The sequence below is a fragment of the Pungitius pungitius genome, chromosome 5, assembly GCF_949316345.1.
Source record: "Pungitius pungitius chromosome 5, fPunPun2.1, whole genome shotgun sequence".
NCBI classification, from domain to species: Eukaryota; Metazoa; Chordata; class Actinopteri; order Perciformes; family Gasterosteidae; genus Pungitius; species Pungitius pungitius.
The window spans coordinates 261,870-276,177 of record NC_084904.1 but is presented as its reverse complement, the minus strand read 5'-3'; the positions used below and the strand labels follow the sequence as shown (position 1 = coordinate 276,177).

The 14,308-nt window shown below is 41.6% G+C and overlaps 3 protein-coding genes across 4 annotated transcripts; 1 reads left to right on the top strand and 2 right to left on the bottom strand.

Annotated features, from left to right (window-relative positions):
- Nucleotides 1–607: 607 nt before the first annotated feature.
- On the bottom strand, nt 608–5,889 carry zcchc8 (zinc finger, CCHC domain containing 8). The gene is made up of 14 exons (XM_037482141.2): nt 5,689–5,889; nt 5,492–5,534; nt 5,326–5,400; nt 5,031–5,133; nt 4,886–4,948; nt 4,681–4,784; nt 4,365–4,430; nt 4,198–4,258; nt 3,972–4,108; nt 3,721–3,863; nt 3,505–3,620; nt 3,027–3,113; nt 2,511–2,634; nt 608–2,294 (listed from the first exon to the last, which is right to left on the bottom strand). Exons 1-14 carry the CDS (start codon nt 5,855–5,857, stop codon nt 1,126–1,128), a joined length of 2,460 nt encoding a protein of 819 aa, XP_037338038.2. The 5' UTR covers nt 5,858–5,889; the 3' UTR covers nt 608–1,125.
- Nucleotides 5,890–6,004: 115 nt separating this feature from the next.
- si:ch211-110p13.9 (uncharacterized protein LOC562347 homolog) lies at nt 6,005–8,823 on the top strand. The gene is made up of 4 exons (XM_037482144.2): nt 6,005–6,429; nt 7,011–7,140; nt 7,226–7,359; nt 7,471–8,823. Exons 1-4 carry the CDS (start codon nt 6,310–6,312, stop codon nt 8,200–8,202), a joined length of 1,116 nt encoding a protein of 371 aa, XP_037338041.2. The 5' UTR covers nt 6,005–6,309; the 3' UTR covers nt 8,203–8,823.
- On the bottom strand, nt 8,508–14,275 carry rsrc2 (arginine/serine-rich coiled-coil 2). 2 transcript variants are annotated; one of them, XM_062562142.1, is made up of 10 exons: nt 14,142–14,275; nt 13,025–13,169; nt 12,709–12,749; nt 11,178–11,341; nt 10,964–11,089; nt 10,744–10,860; nt 9,989–10,077; nt 9,648–9,907; nt 9,448–9,541; nt 8,508–9,320 (listed from the first exon to the last, which is right to left on the bottom strand). In XM_062562142.1, the coding sequence occupies exons 1-10, from the start codon at nt 14,145–14,147 to the stop codon at nt 9,139–9,141; spliced, it is 1,224 nt and encodes a 407-aa protein (XP_062418126.1). In that variant the 5' UTR covers nt 14,148–14,275; the 3' UTR covers nt 8,508–9,138. The 2 variants fall into 2 exon arrangements, with proteins under 2 accessions (XP_062418126.1, XP_062418127.1); XM_062562143.1 differs by having other exon boundaries at nt 10,813–10,860.
- Nucleotides 14,276–14,308: the final 33 nt, after the last annotated feature.

Below are 14,308 nucleotides of genomic sequence, written 5' to 3'. Positions count from 1 at the left end.
AAGCAACGTTACGAAAGTAAACGCAGTGGACCAAAGGGAACCAGGTGTCTCAGAGTCTAATAGAGTCTATGGTCTGAACAGCTTCCGTTTCTCTTTGCAAGGGGAGAAATAAATGTCCTTCTCTTAACAGTGTCTGAGCTGCAGCAATGTTCACACACATGTATATTTGCATCAGTATTTTAGGAATATGAGTATTTGGTATGCATTTATGTGCAAGTAATTTACAAGTCTAAGTGCAAATACTGCACATTAAGGTTTGGATGTGTACTGTAAGTTCAAAATATTTTGACATGACAATGTTGGCAAATTACCTCAACTATCTAAAAATACAATATTCTGAATTGCCACGATTTTCTAAAGAAGGCTGTCTAGGAAAGACCAGACACTTATTCACTTATTCAGCAGCTGAGTTGGCTAACACGACACGCCCCTAGTGGTGAGGAGGGAGCATAACAGTTCGGTAAAGAATGCTGCTTTACTTTTTTGTAGTAAATCTGCATTTGAACATTTTATGGAGCTTTTTTTGACGGCGGAGCAGTTTGAAAAGGGGGGATTCATTTTCAGCTGTGAGAAATCTTTTTGATGAGTAGTGAAATAAGACAAAATAGAAAAAAGCAAGCAATTGTAATGTAAGGGGTTCTGATAAATAGCCAACAATCAAGTATACACCGTAAACTCAGATTAGCATCTGTGCTTCCAACTTACATTAAAAAAATAAATCACCCACATTGATCCATGGTTGTAAAACTAAGAAATTCAGCAAAGCATGGGAAAGCATTTTTACTTTTGAGTGAGACAAAAATAGAAAACGATATTTATACATCAATAGGTCAGGGAATGGCGAGTTTTATACCTAAAGAATAGCATGGGTATCATAACTGCTTCAAAAAAAGAATTTAAAAAAAGGTCTAGTTGGTCAAAACAGATAAACTATCACTGTTGTAGCATCCCTAAATGCCTACATTGTTGTGGTAGGTAACAGATAAAATGTGTATATACAAAGCACATTCAACTTGGTAAAACAATGAGAAACCGCTAAAATGATGCTAGATAGGACGGTCATAAAAATGTCCACGTGTCCATTCTTTTTTTTTTTTTTTTTTTTTTAAAATGTCCATGTATGTTTTATTTTTTCTTCCCCAAACTTCGGGGGGAACTTTTAAGCAAGTCTCTGATCTTTAGGTATGTCCCTGTAGCTTCAGCAACCTCAGTGAACTCTGGTGTATCTTCAAATGGAACAATGCCAGCTGCAAACTTGCTCCGATGAGGAACAGCGACTACTTTCTCGTCATTGGACAAACGCACATCAGAGCTCTGCAGCTTGTCTTCAACGCATTTGACTGGACCAGGAATTTGGAGTCTAACATCTTGGGCTTCGACTGGACCAGGACTCTGAGGGCTGACATCTTGGGCTTCGACTGGACCAGGACTCTGAGGGCTTACATCTTGGGTTTCGACTGGACCAGGACTCTGAGGGCTTACATCTTGGGTTTCGACTGGACCAGGACTCTGAGGGCTGACATCTTGGGCTTCGACTGGACCAGGACTCTGAGGGCTGACATCTTGGGTTTCGACTGGACCAGGACTCTGAGGGCTGACATCTTGGGCTTCGACTGGACCAGGACTCTGAGGGCTGACATCTTGGGTTTCGACTGGACCAGGACTCTGAGGGCTGACATCTTGGGCTTCGACTGGACCAGGACTCTGAGGGCTGACATCTTGGGTTTCGACTGGACCAGGACTCTGAGGGCTGACATCTTGGGCTTCGACTGGACCAGGACTCTGAGGGCTGACATCTTGGGTTTTGATTAGTTTCGGACTGCGAGAGCTTCCTTCTCGATCCCTTGGATTTTTACTGCCGTGGCAGATATCTGCAGGCTTTGTTGTGTCCATCACATCTCCTTTGGTTTTGGTGCAGACATGAGCAGGTGAAGACACACTTGGTACACGTGTTCTCGCTGCAGGCGTCTCACAGTCACTATTACTGGCAGTGTCAGCATTTTCGAGAGCTGCCCAGATCAGCCTCTGCTGCTCCTCCAGTTCTTCCAATGTCAATTCATCCTCTGTTTCGTCTGCAGTGTCATCGAGGACAACCCATTTATGCCCACGCAGAGCTGGGGAGCCATTAGTCGGGGTGGGAGGAGGTGTACCTTTAGGGAGAGGTGGGGGAGTGGGTGTAGCAGGAGGAGTACCTCGGGGTAGAGGAGGTGGTGAACTGAAGCAAGGGGAGCCAGGGGGTAGCGGAGGTTGGAACTGGAAATCACCTGCGCTGTGATTATATGGCGTTCCTGGGTCTGAGGAGAGACACCCAACAAAAGATGAGTGAGTTTTACCCTACATTATTCTATATATGGGTAAGCTGTGGATACAAACAATGGTCCTATTTTTAAAATCAAGTGGATAGCAAGATTCAGAAAATTACAGATTACTGCTTCAACCTTTGTTATAAAGTAACTTGAAAAGGAGGCAAAATGGCTACTGTGCTGAAATTGTAACCGATGAATAGTTACCCGATTCAATGTCCATGTCTGAGCTCCTATTGGAGTTCCTGTCAGGGCTGAACCGGGTCTTCTTCCTTTGGTGTGGAGATGACTCAGACTCATGCCGCCTCTTGCTGCAGGTGGCATCACCGGCCTGTTTGCAAGGAAGAATGACACATGGTGTGAAAATATTTAGGGTTGTTGTGCCCAAATGTAGTTATTACACATCCTCCCTTTATCAGTGCCATTAAATTGACAAACAATAGTAACTTTAAAATCCAGAGGTTTGAATGACAATAAGAACTTAGGTTAGTATGAAAGGCTGTCTATGAAGAAAGCGCATCCATTGCATGTGAAAGGCATGGACTGTTGCATACAAGTGGCAGGCTGAGGCTGCATGACCCATCCTCCACTGATTTGAATGAGGGCGGCACATTAAACCCAGGCAATGGTGACTGCAGGGGGTTGAAAAAAAGAAGACGGGCTGTCCGATCGAAGCTAATAAGCAGTTGCGGCCAACAAGAGATGAGGGACTTTAAGAATTACCTTGGGGAAGTTTTTGGAAAGGTAGGCTGCATAGTTTTGTTTGAAGTGGTTGGTCTGCATTGGAATTGAACCATACAGCATGAACTCCTGGTGGTCAGAAATGACAAAAACAATGAGATGAGAAGGTTTAAAAGAGGCCCTGCCATTAGCACTGTGACTGAAATAACCCTGTGCGGCAATTTCCTTATGATTAAATAAAAAAATAATGTAAATTGACTCCTTGCATTTACAAAAAATCCATTATCTCAAATGTATAACCAAAAATAAAATAGAAATGAATACGATTGAATTTTAAGTGATCAAGTATTTTGGAACAGATACTGATGGAATCACATTACAGATGTTGCATTGATTTCCATTTTCCTCCATCGAATTCAGAAAAACTGACATAAATAACACAAATATGAATATTATTCAAATACCAGAAATCACATCTAATTGGTGATATGGTGGATAGAAGTTGTGTTGTGGGACTTACATCTTTCATTTGGTGTGAGGCAGGTACATTGAAGCCTGGGAAGTCAACCAGCTTGGAAACATCATAAGAGAGGCTCTGTGAATTGGTATTCTCTGCTAAATTACCTTCAACTGAATCTAGAAAACAGAAAAACAGGATACTCATAAACATGTCAACAACATTATGTTTTGCTGTAATGTAATCGAGAAAAAAGTTTAAATTTCATCCTAAACATACCCTTTCCATCATACATTGCCAAGCCAGAGTTCTCGGTCTCTGCCTCTTTGAGCCAACCTGGTGGGTAGCCTAGCTGCCTCATGCGATAAATCAGAGGAGGGAGGGTGTTGCTATCAAGTCCCATGGCTCTCAACAGCTCCTCACTGGTCAAAGAATGTAAAACATTACATTTTCAAGTTGTATTTGTACAATAGATATTGAATGCCATCAAATAATGTGCGTGTCTGCGGTTTACAAAATAACAATCTTACCTCATTATTCCTGGCTTGTACTTAGCAAACCTCTCCTCCACCTCATCAGCATGGTACCGCTGGTTACTCTGCATGGCCTGGTTGCTGTTCTGGTTGAACTCCTTTCTTCTCTCATTTATCACAGCCATGTCCTTAGGCTAGGATGGAAAAAATGAAATGTTGAAAGTCAAGACCGTTGTTATATTCAACTTGTGCTGATATCACAATAATGCTTACTTGTTCTTACCTTGGGACAGTCTCTCAGCTGATGACCACTCAAACCACAGTTGAAACACATTGATTTGGGTCTATGGTGAACAGATCAGTGGTCTCATTATGCACATATATGCCACAAAAGAAAGTCATGAACTAAAGAAGAAAACCAAATGAAGCTTCATTAAAAACAGGACATACCTTCTGTCTTTCATCTCTACTTCCAGTCCATCTGTGCCAACAACTTGGTTGAATGTCTGCTGATAGCTTTGCAACATTTCAGGAAAGCATTATTTTTGTGCAAAAGTAAGAAACACACTCTTTTCTATTTGAACACCTTAACAGAAGTCAGACTTACATGCTAGATATTTAATAGACATATTTACTTTAATTGGAATATTTAATATTTCACATGTGAAATAGTATTCAGATGTGCAATCCATGTTCAAAACGGATGAACTAACAGACAAGACGGCAGAGTTTCGATGAGGTGTTATTTCATCCACATTGAGGATACGCTGGAATGTCCCAACCATCTGTCAACTGGGGGTTTTCGTTCACCAGAGGCTGTCCGAGTTTATCAATACTGAATGTGGTGAAATACAGCACACTTCCCACCACCTAAGGCAGAGAGAGAAGAAAATAAATGATTGTATTGAAAGTAGACTTTGACAAAAGGTTCTTCTTCTTGTGCAAAATGCCAAACAATAGTAAACCCTCACTTTGAAGGCTTCAGTTGTGGAGGAGGACTTCTGCAGATCTTCATCCACAGCAAATGCTGAATTCTTTAGACAGGATAGGACGTTTTTTTTAGCAAATAAAAAAACTGTGATATTAACAATTATAATATATATTCTGGGTAAACACCTGAGGTTTCACTTGAAAGCTGGAGCTGCTCTTTTCATTGCCCGGTTTGTGGTGCTTTAAAAGCACATTCCAGATGCAATCTTCAATCTCTTGACGACACAGCCTAAAAAGAAGGAGATTAATTGTATCTGTTATCAATTTAGACATTAAGTGGACACAGCAAGACGATGAACATGATGCACTTCCATTGGATTAGCCGCAATAACACGGTTCAGATGTGTCCACCATTACGACATTAACTCCATTTACTCTATGAATAGCACAAGTGAGAAAAGAACTACATTTAACTCCTTACTTTGAAATAACGTTGTTGGCATAAAAGATTTGAAGAGCAGGCCCGTCGGTGTTCACATCTTCAACTGTGATGCCACTGAAACGTCAAGAGGCAAAAACTGGTTGGTGATCAGTTTCGATTCATTTGAATGCGCATTTCTTACTATCAGCCAACAATAATTTATTACCATGGTGGTGTCAGGATGTTCAGTTGTCTTCTCAAATCTTTATGTAATCTACGGGTTAAGTTAACAGACTGGATACATACACAAGAGCCATTGTCGTACACGTAGAGGCTGTGCTTGTTCTGTTTGGGTTGCAGTTGCTAGTCTACGTTAGCATGTGCTACATCAACATGCCAGCACACACTTTAACACAAGGATATTCTCTTCCACGAGTCTCTGGAAGGAGTCGTCAGACGTATCCAGCAGGACCTGGTTCTTCTCCTCCTGGTCTCCATCGTCGCTTGAGAAGCGAATGTGCGTCGGGGCCGTCGGCGCGGAGTCATCGAGCTGCTCAAAGAGCTCACTATCCCCGAAATCCACTTCAGCCATTTTCACCCAGCTCTACGACACAGGAAAGGAGTTCAGAGGTGAAAGCAGCTGTTCTTTGTATTCATTGGTTCTCCTTATGTCACGTGTACATGTTAGTACGTGTTTTTTTAGCCCAACGCGTTGAATTGCAGGTTGCTAGCTCAGATTACGAAAAGGAAACTGGAAAAAACGTACAAGAGCGTTACATCTTTTTGTACTATGTATAACTCACTATTGTAGTTGCAAACAAACCACGGCCACAAAGCCTACCGTTTATTCCTACGTTTATTCAAAGCGACCTCCTTTGTCCCTAAAACAACGTTCAGGGATTACAACCCCAGACTCGCATTTCTGTTTGTTGAGTCAGATCATTTTTATTTGTTGGGGATTTTTGCAGCCATTTAACTTCTTTGCCATTCGGATTTCCAATTTTGCAATTGTGGCCTTATGAGAGGGTGAATTTGCATGCAGCAATGTCAAGTTGCTCAACTATTCACTTAACTTTACCGCAGTGTGACGGTGGCGCACGGAAAATACGCTATATTTATTTGGTGAATCTGACGTCGTTCAGTCTGACGCAGAGTTCCAACAAGGTGAGACCAGTCTCGGATATGTTCTTTCAGCGAAAATGGTGGATTTGTTTTGTGTATATATGAGTTTACAGATATTTCAAATCGTCCCTCGTTGTCGTGGAGGATGGTTACTGTTGTTGTGAGATTACGCCCCGATGGGCATGTAAACAGGAAGCCACGAGAGCCATCTACTCGTTGTCTGCTAGGTCGCAGTAGGGAGTATGGACGGCTCAGTTCATGCCCGCAGGTATAAGCAAAGCTTTCAGGTCTACTGGCTCAGGTGCACATTCATAGAAGATCGAGCTTCTTGACCACGTGGGTTTCCGCGGTAGGGGGGGGGGGGTTATAAATAAACCTAACCCGGCCTGCAGTGTGCTGGCTATTCTCAAATGAGCCTAATAAAGTTGAAAGCCATCATTAACTTGTGTATTGTGCGTTTTTGGTCAATTTACTTGCAGTCAAAGCAAAGGGAGTGTGAGTTAAATGGTATAATCAAAGATGCTGAATTATTTACACAATATTCTAGGTCCCATGTATAAACCTCACTCAAAGTAAGATCAATACCAGTGTGTCACTGCAGGTATCATCTGTATTTTTTTCAGAGTGCGGTAGTTCCTCTTTATTTAGGAGCAGATGTCTTCTCGAACACAGACATCCGCACAGAGAACCATCCCAGATACCACGCCAAGTTTGCCAAGAAAGGATTTGCAACAAAAGTACATTTTTCCTCAGGTGAAATAAGCTGGACAAAATGGTACCATGAGGTTTTAACGAGATTTTACACACACGTAGACTGAAACTTTGTTTCTTTTTGCAGCATTCCGGTTCCAAGGGTTGAAGGTCCATACCTCAAATAACAGCCTCTGGTTCTACAGCATTCAAGGACTTTTTCGAGTGGCCTTTGAGATGTACAGCAAAGAGGAGCAGCTTGCTGTTTTGGAGAACTTCCAGGTTCGGTACGGTTTACTTTATGCAGATGTTCGCGTCGGACATTTGCTTTGTTTTGAATATATCCCAATATATACTTTTTTGTTTTGATATATTCATGTGTTTCCTTTGCAGGAGGTTTGGAAGTCACAGATAAATGACAGCCCCCTGAAGATGAGTTACAGCCTGAATGTGCAGCTTGGATTGGCACAACCCCAGCGTTGCCATGGCGGCAGGGAGTCGGTGGACGTGCATTGCAGTGACACCGGTGATACCTCAGCAGATCACGATTATTGTTCGTTCCCCAAGCAGAGCTTGCAGGCTGAGCAAAACCAACAAGTTGTATCCACACTGAGGCAGAAATTGCACAGCTTGGATGACAAACTCTCCTCTGAGACTCAAAGCCACACGGACCATTTGGAGACCATATCGATGCTTTTGGAGAACATTGATCAGTACGTAAACGGGAAACTAGAAGAAAAGCACGTGACGGAGACGGTGTTATCCCTGCTTACGGCTAAAGACTGGGGCTGTGCGTACTCCAGTTCCCTGCTTTGTGCTGTAGGACGATGGCTAGGCCAACAGTTTCATGCCGCCAACAACAGCATCAGCCAGCGCGTGGAGGGCTTCAAAGTACAGCACATCGAACAAATTAGTGACTTGCCTCCTGCGGAGGAGCTGGCCAAAGAGCTTTTCCCCGTAGCCATGCAAACCCTGCTGCTCCACTGGATGGGCTTAAGTGACGAGTCCACGGTGGAGAGGAGACACAGCGAGTACCCAATCCTGCTCCTCATCCTGGAGTTTGCCAATCACAACCTCATCACTGGTGTGGCCCATGTGCTCTACTCCAGTCTTATATGTAAATAGGAGTGGTTTTCCAATTAGTTGTCAAAACAAAAACGTTTCCACTATTATAATTCTTAAATTGTCGTTTGTATGTGATGTTGTACTTTCTTGCTTTGGACACTATTTATTTCTATCAGGTTTGGTAAGTGCTATTGATGATTATAAAAGGTGGATGCACCTTTTCTTGACATTATCTTGTTTTGCAAAATGTTCGATACAAAGCAGTGGGTTTAGCAAAATAATGTTAGATGTATTAAGTTAATTGTTTTTCTGGTGTAATGCAGTTGACTAATACAGCTCCAATAACGACATCAATTCATTCCATATCATTTTGACAAGATTATATTGCTTTATAGATGGAATATGGAAAAATAATTCTATTTCCACATCAAATCCTGGTAACATTAGGGAAAATAAAACAAATGTAATCAAAAAGTATTCGGTAAATGTGAGGTGATGAAGGAAAAATCGTATTCAACACAAATTTTTATTTAAAAAAAGCTTTGAAGTTTGTGAATCTTTCATCAAGGACACAGCTGTCTGTCACAATCCAAAAGACAAAATTAAAACTTAGTTTAGCTTTTCTTTCCGAGGCAGAAAAAATGAATCCATGTCATTCAGATAATGTAAAATTAACTTGCTTTTTTTTTTTTGTTAAGTTGATGTAAACTGTTTAGTTTATGTTGAAACAATCACATATCAATATATATATGAGTTTAAAAAAAGCTACCACATTATTGAAACATATCTAATTTTAACCAGTCAAACGATGCCCCCTTTTGCAAAGATTACAGTACAGATTCATGAACACTGCGACAAACTCAGCATCAGGCTATTTACAATATAATGTTCCAATTTGCAAGATGTTTGTCTATAAATAAATTACAGTTCCGGGCAAGCTTGAGGCCTAGCGATGAATTAGTGGTCCTATATGATATAGACAGCCAATATTTGCCCCTAGATGGAATCCATGCCACGTGAGAATGAGGAGGTGAAGCCAAGGCCCATTCCCCTCTGGGTGTGTGTCTGAGACCGAGCCATCTCGTACTGAACGTCGAGGTTCCTAAACATCTCCTCCTGCTTCTGAAGAGTCTTCAAACCCTCCTCATTCAGCGGTTTGGCCACTTCAGGTTCATCCTCTCCCTGTAAAGACACCAAATTCAATTAACGCCAACAAGTTCACATTAGAAAGCTTGAATTGGTGGACTGAAAGATGATTTTTCGCCAGTATCAACTACCCAATGGTTGAATAAATTACAATAATACTTGCCTTAATACCCATTAGTTTGCGGAATTTAACATTTTGGTTCTTGTTCCCAAAGTTCAGCTTCTCCCACAACTCTGCTGTCTGTGACTTGTCCTTAAAAATATAAGCATCCTTTATATATAAAAATATATATTCATCATCAAATATATATATATATGCACATTTGAAATCCATTAGAAACTGCTATATTTAATCTTACCCCCTCCTTCTTTCCCTGCCAAAGCATTTTCCTCTTTTTCTCCTGCTCTGCAAACTTCATGGGGTTCACAGCGGATGGGTTGTAGTAGCTGGGTACAGCAATGCCAGTTTCTGCCAGTGTCTTTGCTTGAAGGGCTGCCATCTGTGCTGCCATGGCGATCTGAGGTGTGACCTGGGTCCCAGAGGCCAGGAGGGCTGCCACATTAAGGGCAGGGTGGGAGGTGGCCGCCGCAGCTGCAACTGCAGCGATGGGGGCAGTCACTGAGAAGAAGGTGCACAGAGGAGCATCGTAAGTAAGATATTTAATCCGGTTTAACAAACGGCCCAGAAATCACTTCTCACCTGCCACTATCTCCTCCTGCTGCTGCTGCTGCTGCTTCTCCAACAGTTCCTTCTCTTTCTGCTCCTGAAGTTTCTTGGCTCTCTCCAGTCTGGAAAGGGAGAGGAGAGCTTTACTTAGAAGCCTCTCACTTCCACTGCCGTTTACCTCAAAGTGATGATATTATGTGTGAGACAAAATCAATATTTTCACACGTTGGAGACATTGGCAGACAGACAATTTTCTTTTATATATTTTTGGAATATCTTGTCTATGTAACAGGGGGCAGGAGAGATTTGAGAAAGGAGGGGTAACATGCAACAAAGGTCCCCGGCCAGACAAATATGGACATTAAAATGTCATGGTCAGTGTTTCAGAGACCCAGACCAGCAGTTCACCCCACCTATCACCATGTACTTGCTTTCCCTACCAACGTGGTTTTATGAACAACAAGGCTCTCTGGAAAGTGTACCTTGGATGAGAAGTCAGATAACAACCAAGCTTTGGAGGGCTACAAGAATCCTTTCAGGATCGAATGGTGGCTGATGGTCAGCTTTAAATTGATTTCCAATTGGTCACATTAATGCTTGGTCCCAAGTGCTTAAATTCATGATGTTCTTAAAAAGGTCAGGCATCATAAAGTAGGTCAAAGTTTACAATGTATGTATGATTTATTCTTTTTTGAAGCTGCTATTACTCAGATGCAATAAGCACTTCTGCCACTTCTTGGGATTTGGCCTGAACAGAAGGACCGATCTACATTGAACTGTTGCCTTGCCTTCTGGCCAGGGCCTCTTGTGCATCCATAGCTGCGTTTCGGCCCCGGAAGGCAGGTGGATTAACAGACCTGCTTCGACTCTTCCTGCGCACTTTCTCACTCTTTTTCTTTCGCTCCCTGAGGGTACAACCAAAGGAAAGAACATACTGTTAATACGTAGAATGGCAGGCCAGGAGGACAAGTGTCAAACAATACTTCATCCCAGAAGGTAAAAGCTCACCTGCTCTTACTGCGACTTCTGCTGTGGTGACGATGTTTGGTCCTTGAACCTGAGCGAGACCTAGCTTTCTTCTTCCTGTCGCGGCTTCGGGATCGACGTCTGTCCTTACTTTTACTGTGAGGCCGCCTGAAAGCATAGATAATGATGACCAGAATTTAAAAGCACACCTGCACAAACAACATATTTCCGTATACACTTCATGGATCAGACTCACCTCTCTCGCGAGTGAGACCTGGACAAGCTCCGCCCCTTGGAGGGTCTCCTGTCTTTGCGCCTGGACCGCTCCTCTCCGTTCTCCGCTGAAAGTCTCTCCGGCTCCTGCCGGTCGTCTGTTTTTCTGTGGGATTTCGATGGCTTCTCGGAGTCCCCCTTTCGTGCCTGTTTTAAGAAGAAGTTGTCTCTTTCAGGAAAATAGTGCAACAAAGAGAGTTAGTACCATGGCGTATGGCAGACGGTATGTAATAAATGTTGACAAGTTGAGAATAACCTTGTCATTTAAAATCCACTTTCATAACATACAGAACGACATTCTGTGAGCATGATTCTTCAGCGTGGGCCTGTCTGTCAGAATGGACTCATTTAAATGGAATTCCATTGAAAACTGAAAACTCTGGTCAGACCGCACCGTGACCCATAACACAAAAAATGTATTACCACCACATCATTTCTGTAAATGTACCACTGGAAGCCAATTTGTGTTTTTGATGTTGCTTTTTGTACCAACAAAGCCCTGCCAGTTCATTTCAATGTAGAAGGTAATTAATCAAACCAGACTGTTTGGAACGTCTTATATCTTTTAATCATAAACTGTACAAACTCATTCTCTAGAAAAACACAATGGTTTGTTCAGTTCATGAACAGCAATTCGATGTACCCAAAATTCTTTGAATTCTAAATCCCTGAAAGGTGAAAGTAGGGATGGGCATCCAACTTACTTCTCACAGCTTCCTTACTTGCTTGCTTCATCCAAATCACCCAAAACACAATAATAATTCAATACCAAAAACCTGCTAAATTAAAATGACATATTTCTACAATGCCTTTTTGTGCCATATTTAAAGTCTTTTTAAAACTCTTCATAAAAGAGTCCCACCACTCATGTCATGTGATCATAGTTTGGAACTGGTCTTCCTTGGTATGACGTGCTAAGGGGGAGGCCGTAGTTGTTACTCTTTATCCAGACAAATTAGTCTGAAAGAATTACTTAAGAAATAGGAGAAATGTTTGTTTAATCATGCCCATCCCTAGCTGAAAGAGATGCCATTGTTAATTTAATTTGTTCTACAAATAGTGTGAGACAAATAGGAGTTTGAATGGCAGATAGTTACCTGTCCCAGTAGTAGACATATTATTTTGCTATGTCAGCAGGGTCTTCTGTTCAGTCTCTTCGTGCATAAGCACGCTGAGTATGATTTATTATAGAAATGTTATCATGTGATCTACACACAGTGTTTAACAAAAAAATAAAAATCTACTCTTCACCATTTAATATGGTTACAAACAATGACAGATATCCAAGGATAAAAACATCCTTTAAGACATGTCAACATGGAGATGGTAAAAAAAAAAAAACCTTTCCATGTAAGTGGCCCCATTTGAATCTATTTTGTTCTTAATTTTGGTTACTGTAACACATTAAACCTTATAGAAACATACTCACCTCAACCTACAATTAACAAGGAAAACACCTTAAGCACTCAAAATACCATCAAATGTCTTTCTATTCATAGAAATGAATTAATTACCTCTTTACTCCTGCTGCGACTCCGTCTGTGTTTTCTGTCACCTGAAAACAGCACAAAGCAGAGTGCGGACAAATACACATTTAGCAAAGCTGTAAAACAAAATCATGCTGAGTAAAGAACATTTGAACAAACACATGGTAAAGATTATGCAGAAGTAACCCTTTTTGAAATATAATGTATTTTTCTTGTAAACCAGTTTTCCTCGGTTTTTATTCCAATAAATTATATCAATGGATCACATGAGTACACTGGGACTAAATGTCATACTATGGACCCAATTCCCATTTTCCGCGCGGATTTCCCCGCGAATACTAACGTTTTCGGTCCCTGGAGCGTGAGCGTGACCGTGAATGGTAGTGTTTGGAGCTCCTGGGAGATCTGGATGACTCCATGCTGTGCTTTTTTCTGTGATGTACCGGGGAGGCTGTTCTGGTCATGTCAACCGAGTCATTGTCGCTTCCCTGGAAGAGATGGACACATGGTTAACACATTCAACGGTAAATAGTTTGTTTTGTATAGAGACATAACGCATTGTGTCATAGTGTGAAAACCACAGCCATCAAAGGGGAAAACAATTGCCACTACGATAATTAACAAAAGGCTGCATATCGTGGTCAGTTGATGAAGAAAATGATGATAAGAAGGCCGATGTCTGCATGAATCCACTTACTTACATTCCAAATTTAACACAACCACAATGGAAAGTGTGACACTGGCGACATGTGAATCACACACCAATTGCATAATGTGTCTGCATCTGAAATGGAATTCTAACATACTTTGAAACGTAGATGCTTTGTAAATAGTGCAGCAGTTTGTTTCAGCCCGACCAAATAAATTCAACAAGGTGCACTAACTAAGTAGATCACTAATCACTAACACAACACGCTCTGTGTGTATATCCTTCCTATGTAACATCTCCTTTTAGATGTTATGTAACACAGCTGGGAGGCAGAGGGCATTTGGATAAAAAGCACTTTTCGTGAGAATGGGTACGAGTGCGATATTCCCCACGTTCTTCACCACTCCTTTGACCCCCTCAACTTCAATAAATAGTAACGTTGGCAACATACGGATTATTAAATGTGTCACTTCTTCAGCATCCTTTATATAGCTAAATTAGCTAAATCAAAACACGACACAGGCTCGATTTCATGAACGTCATGACATTGCTTTTTACGGGGATTACAACAAAAACAAGCCCGTTAGCCAACATGCTATCTACATTAGCTGAATCCCTCTACGTTCGCCATTCATACTTCAACCAGAGAGTGGTTTTGGCGTTAGCTTAGTGGCTAAGCTAACAAACGATAACCGCCATCTTAAAGAAAAAGTAGTCTTGGATATAATCGTAAACCAACCCTAACGTTAGTTAGATCGTTCTGCATGTATGTAGATGCTCGATGCAGTTATAAAATGCTACTGGTACTTACCGACATAATTCCGAAGCACTATCTATTATGTGAGTTAAATGTTTTTTGTTTTTTGTTGACCGTGCACGCACGGAGAGGTGCTAAGCTGCTACAGTGCCGCTGCGTTGCTCATCGCGTATGACCGAAGTTGCCAGGTTTACCTCTTCTATCCCCTACATTCAGGCAAA

Bases quoted from the DNA above. Each gene is read 5' to 3' on its own strand.
- zcchc8 (XM_037482141.2), bottom strand. From the start codon at position 5,857: ATGGCTGAAGTGGATTTCGGGGATAGTGAGCTCTTTGAGCAGCTCGAT. The intron at 4,109-4,197 runs GTAAGAACAAGT...TTTCCATCCTAG, and splicing joins AGCTGAGAGACTGTCCCAAG to CCTAAGGACATGGCTGTGAT. The intron at 3,621-3,720 runs GTATGTTTAGGA...TCTGTTTTCTAG, and splicing joins GGCAATGTATGATGGAAAGG to ATTCAGTTGAAGGTAATTTA.
- rsrc2 (XM_062562142.1), bottom strand. The intron at 10,861-10,963 runs GTGAGCTTTTAC...TTGTACCCTCAG, and splicing joins AGAAGTCGCAGTAAGAGCAG to GGAGCGAAAGAAAAAGAGTG. The intron at 10,078-10,743 runs GCAAGGCAACAG...CTCCCTTTCCAG, and splicing joins CAAGAGGCCCTGGCCAGAAG to ACTGGAGAGAGCCAAGAAAC.
- si:ch211-110p13.9 (XM_037482144.2), top strand. From the start codon at position 6,310: ATGTCAAGTTGCTCAACTATTCACTTAACTTTACCGCAGTGTGACGGT. The intron at 6,430-7,010 runs GTGAGACCAGTC...TATTTTTTTCAG, and splicing joins TGACGCAGAGTTCCAACAAG to AGTGCGGTAGTTCCTCTTTA. The intron at 7,141-7,225 runs GTGAAATAAGCT...TTCTTTTTGCAG, and splicing joins AAAAGTACATTTTTCCTCAG to CATTCCGGTTCCAAGGGTTG.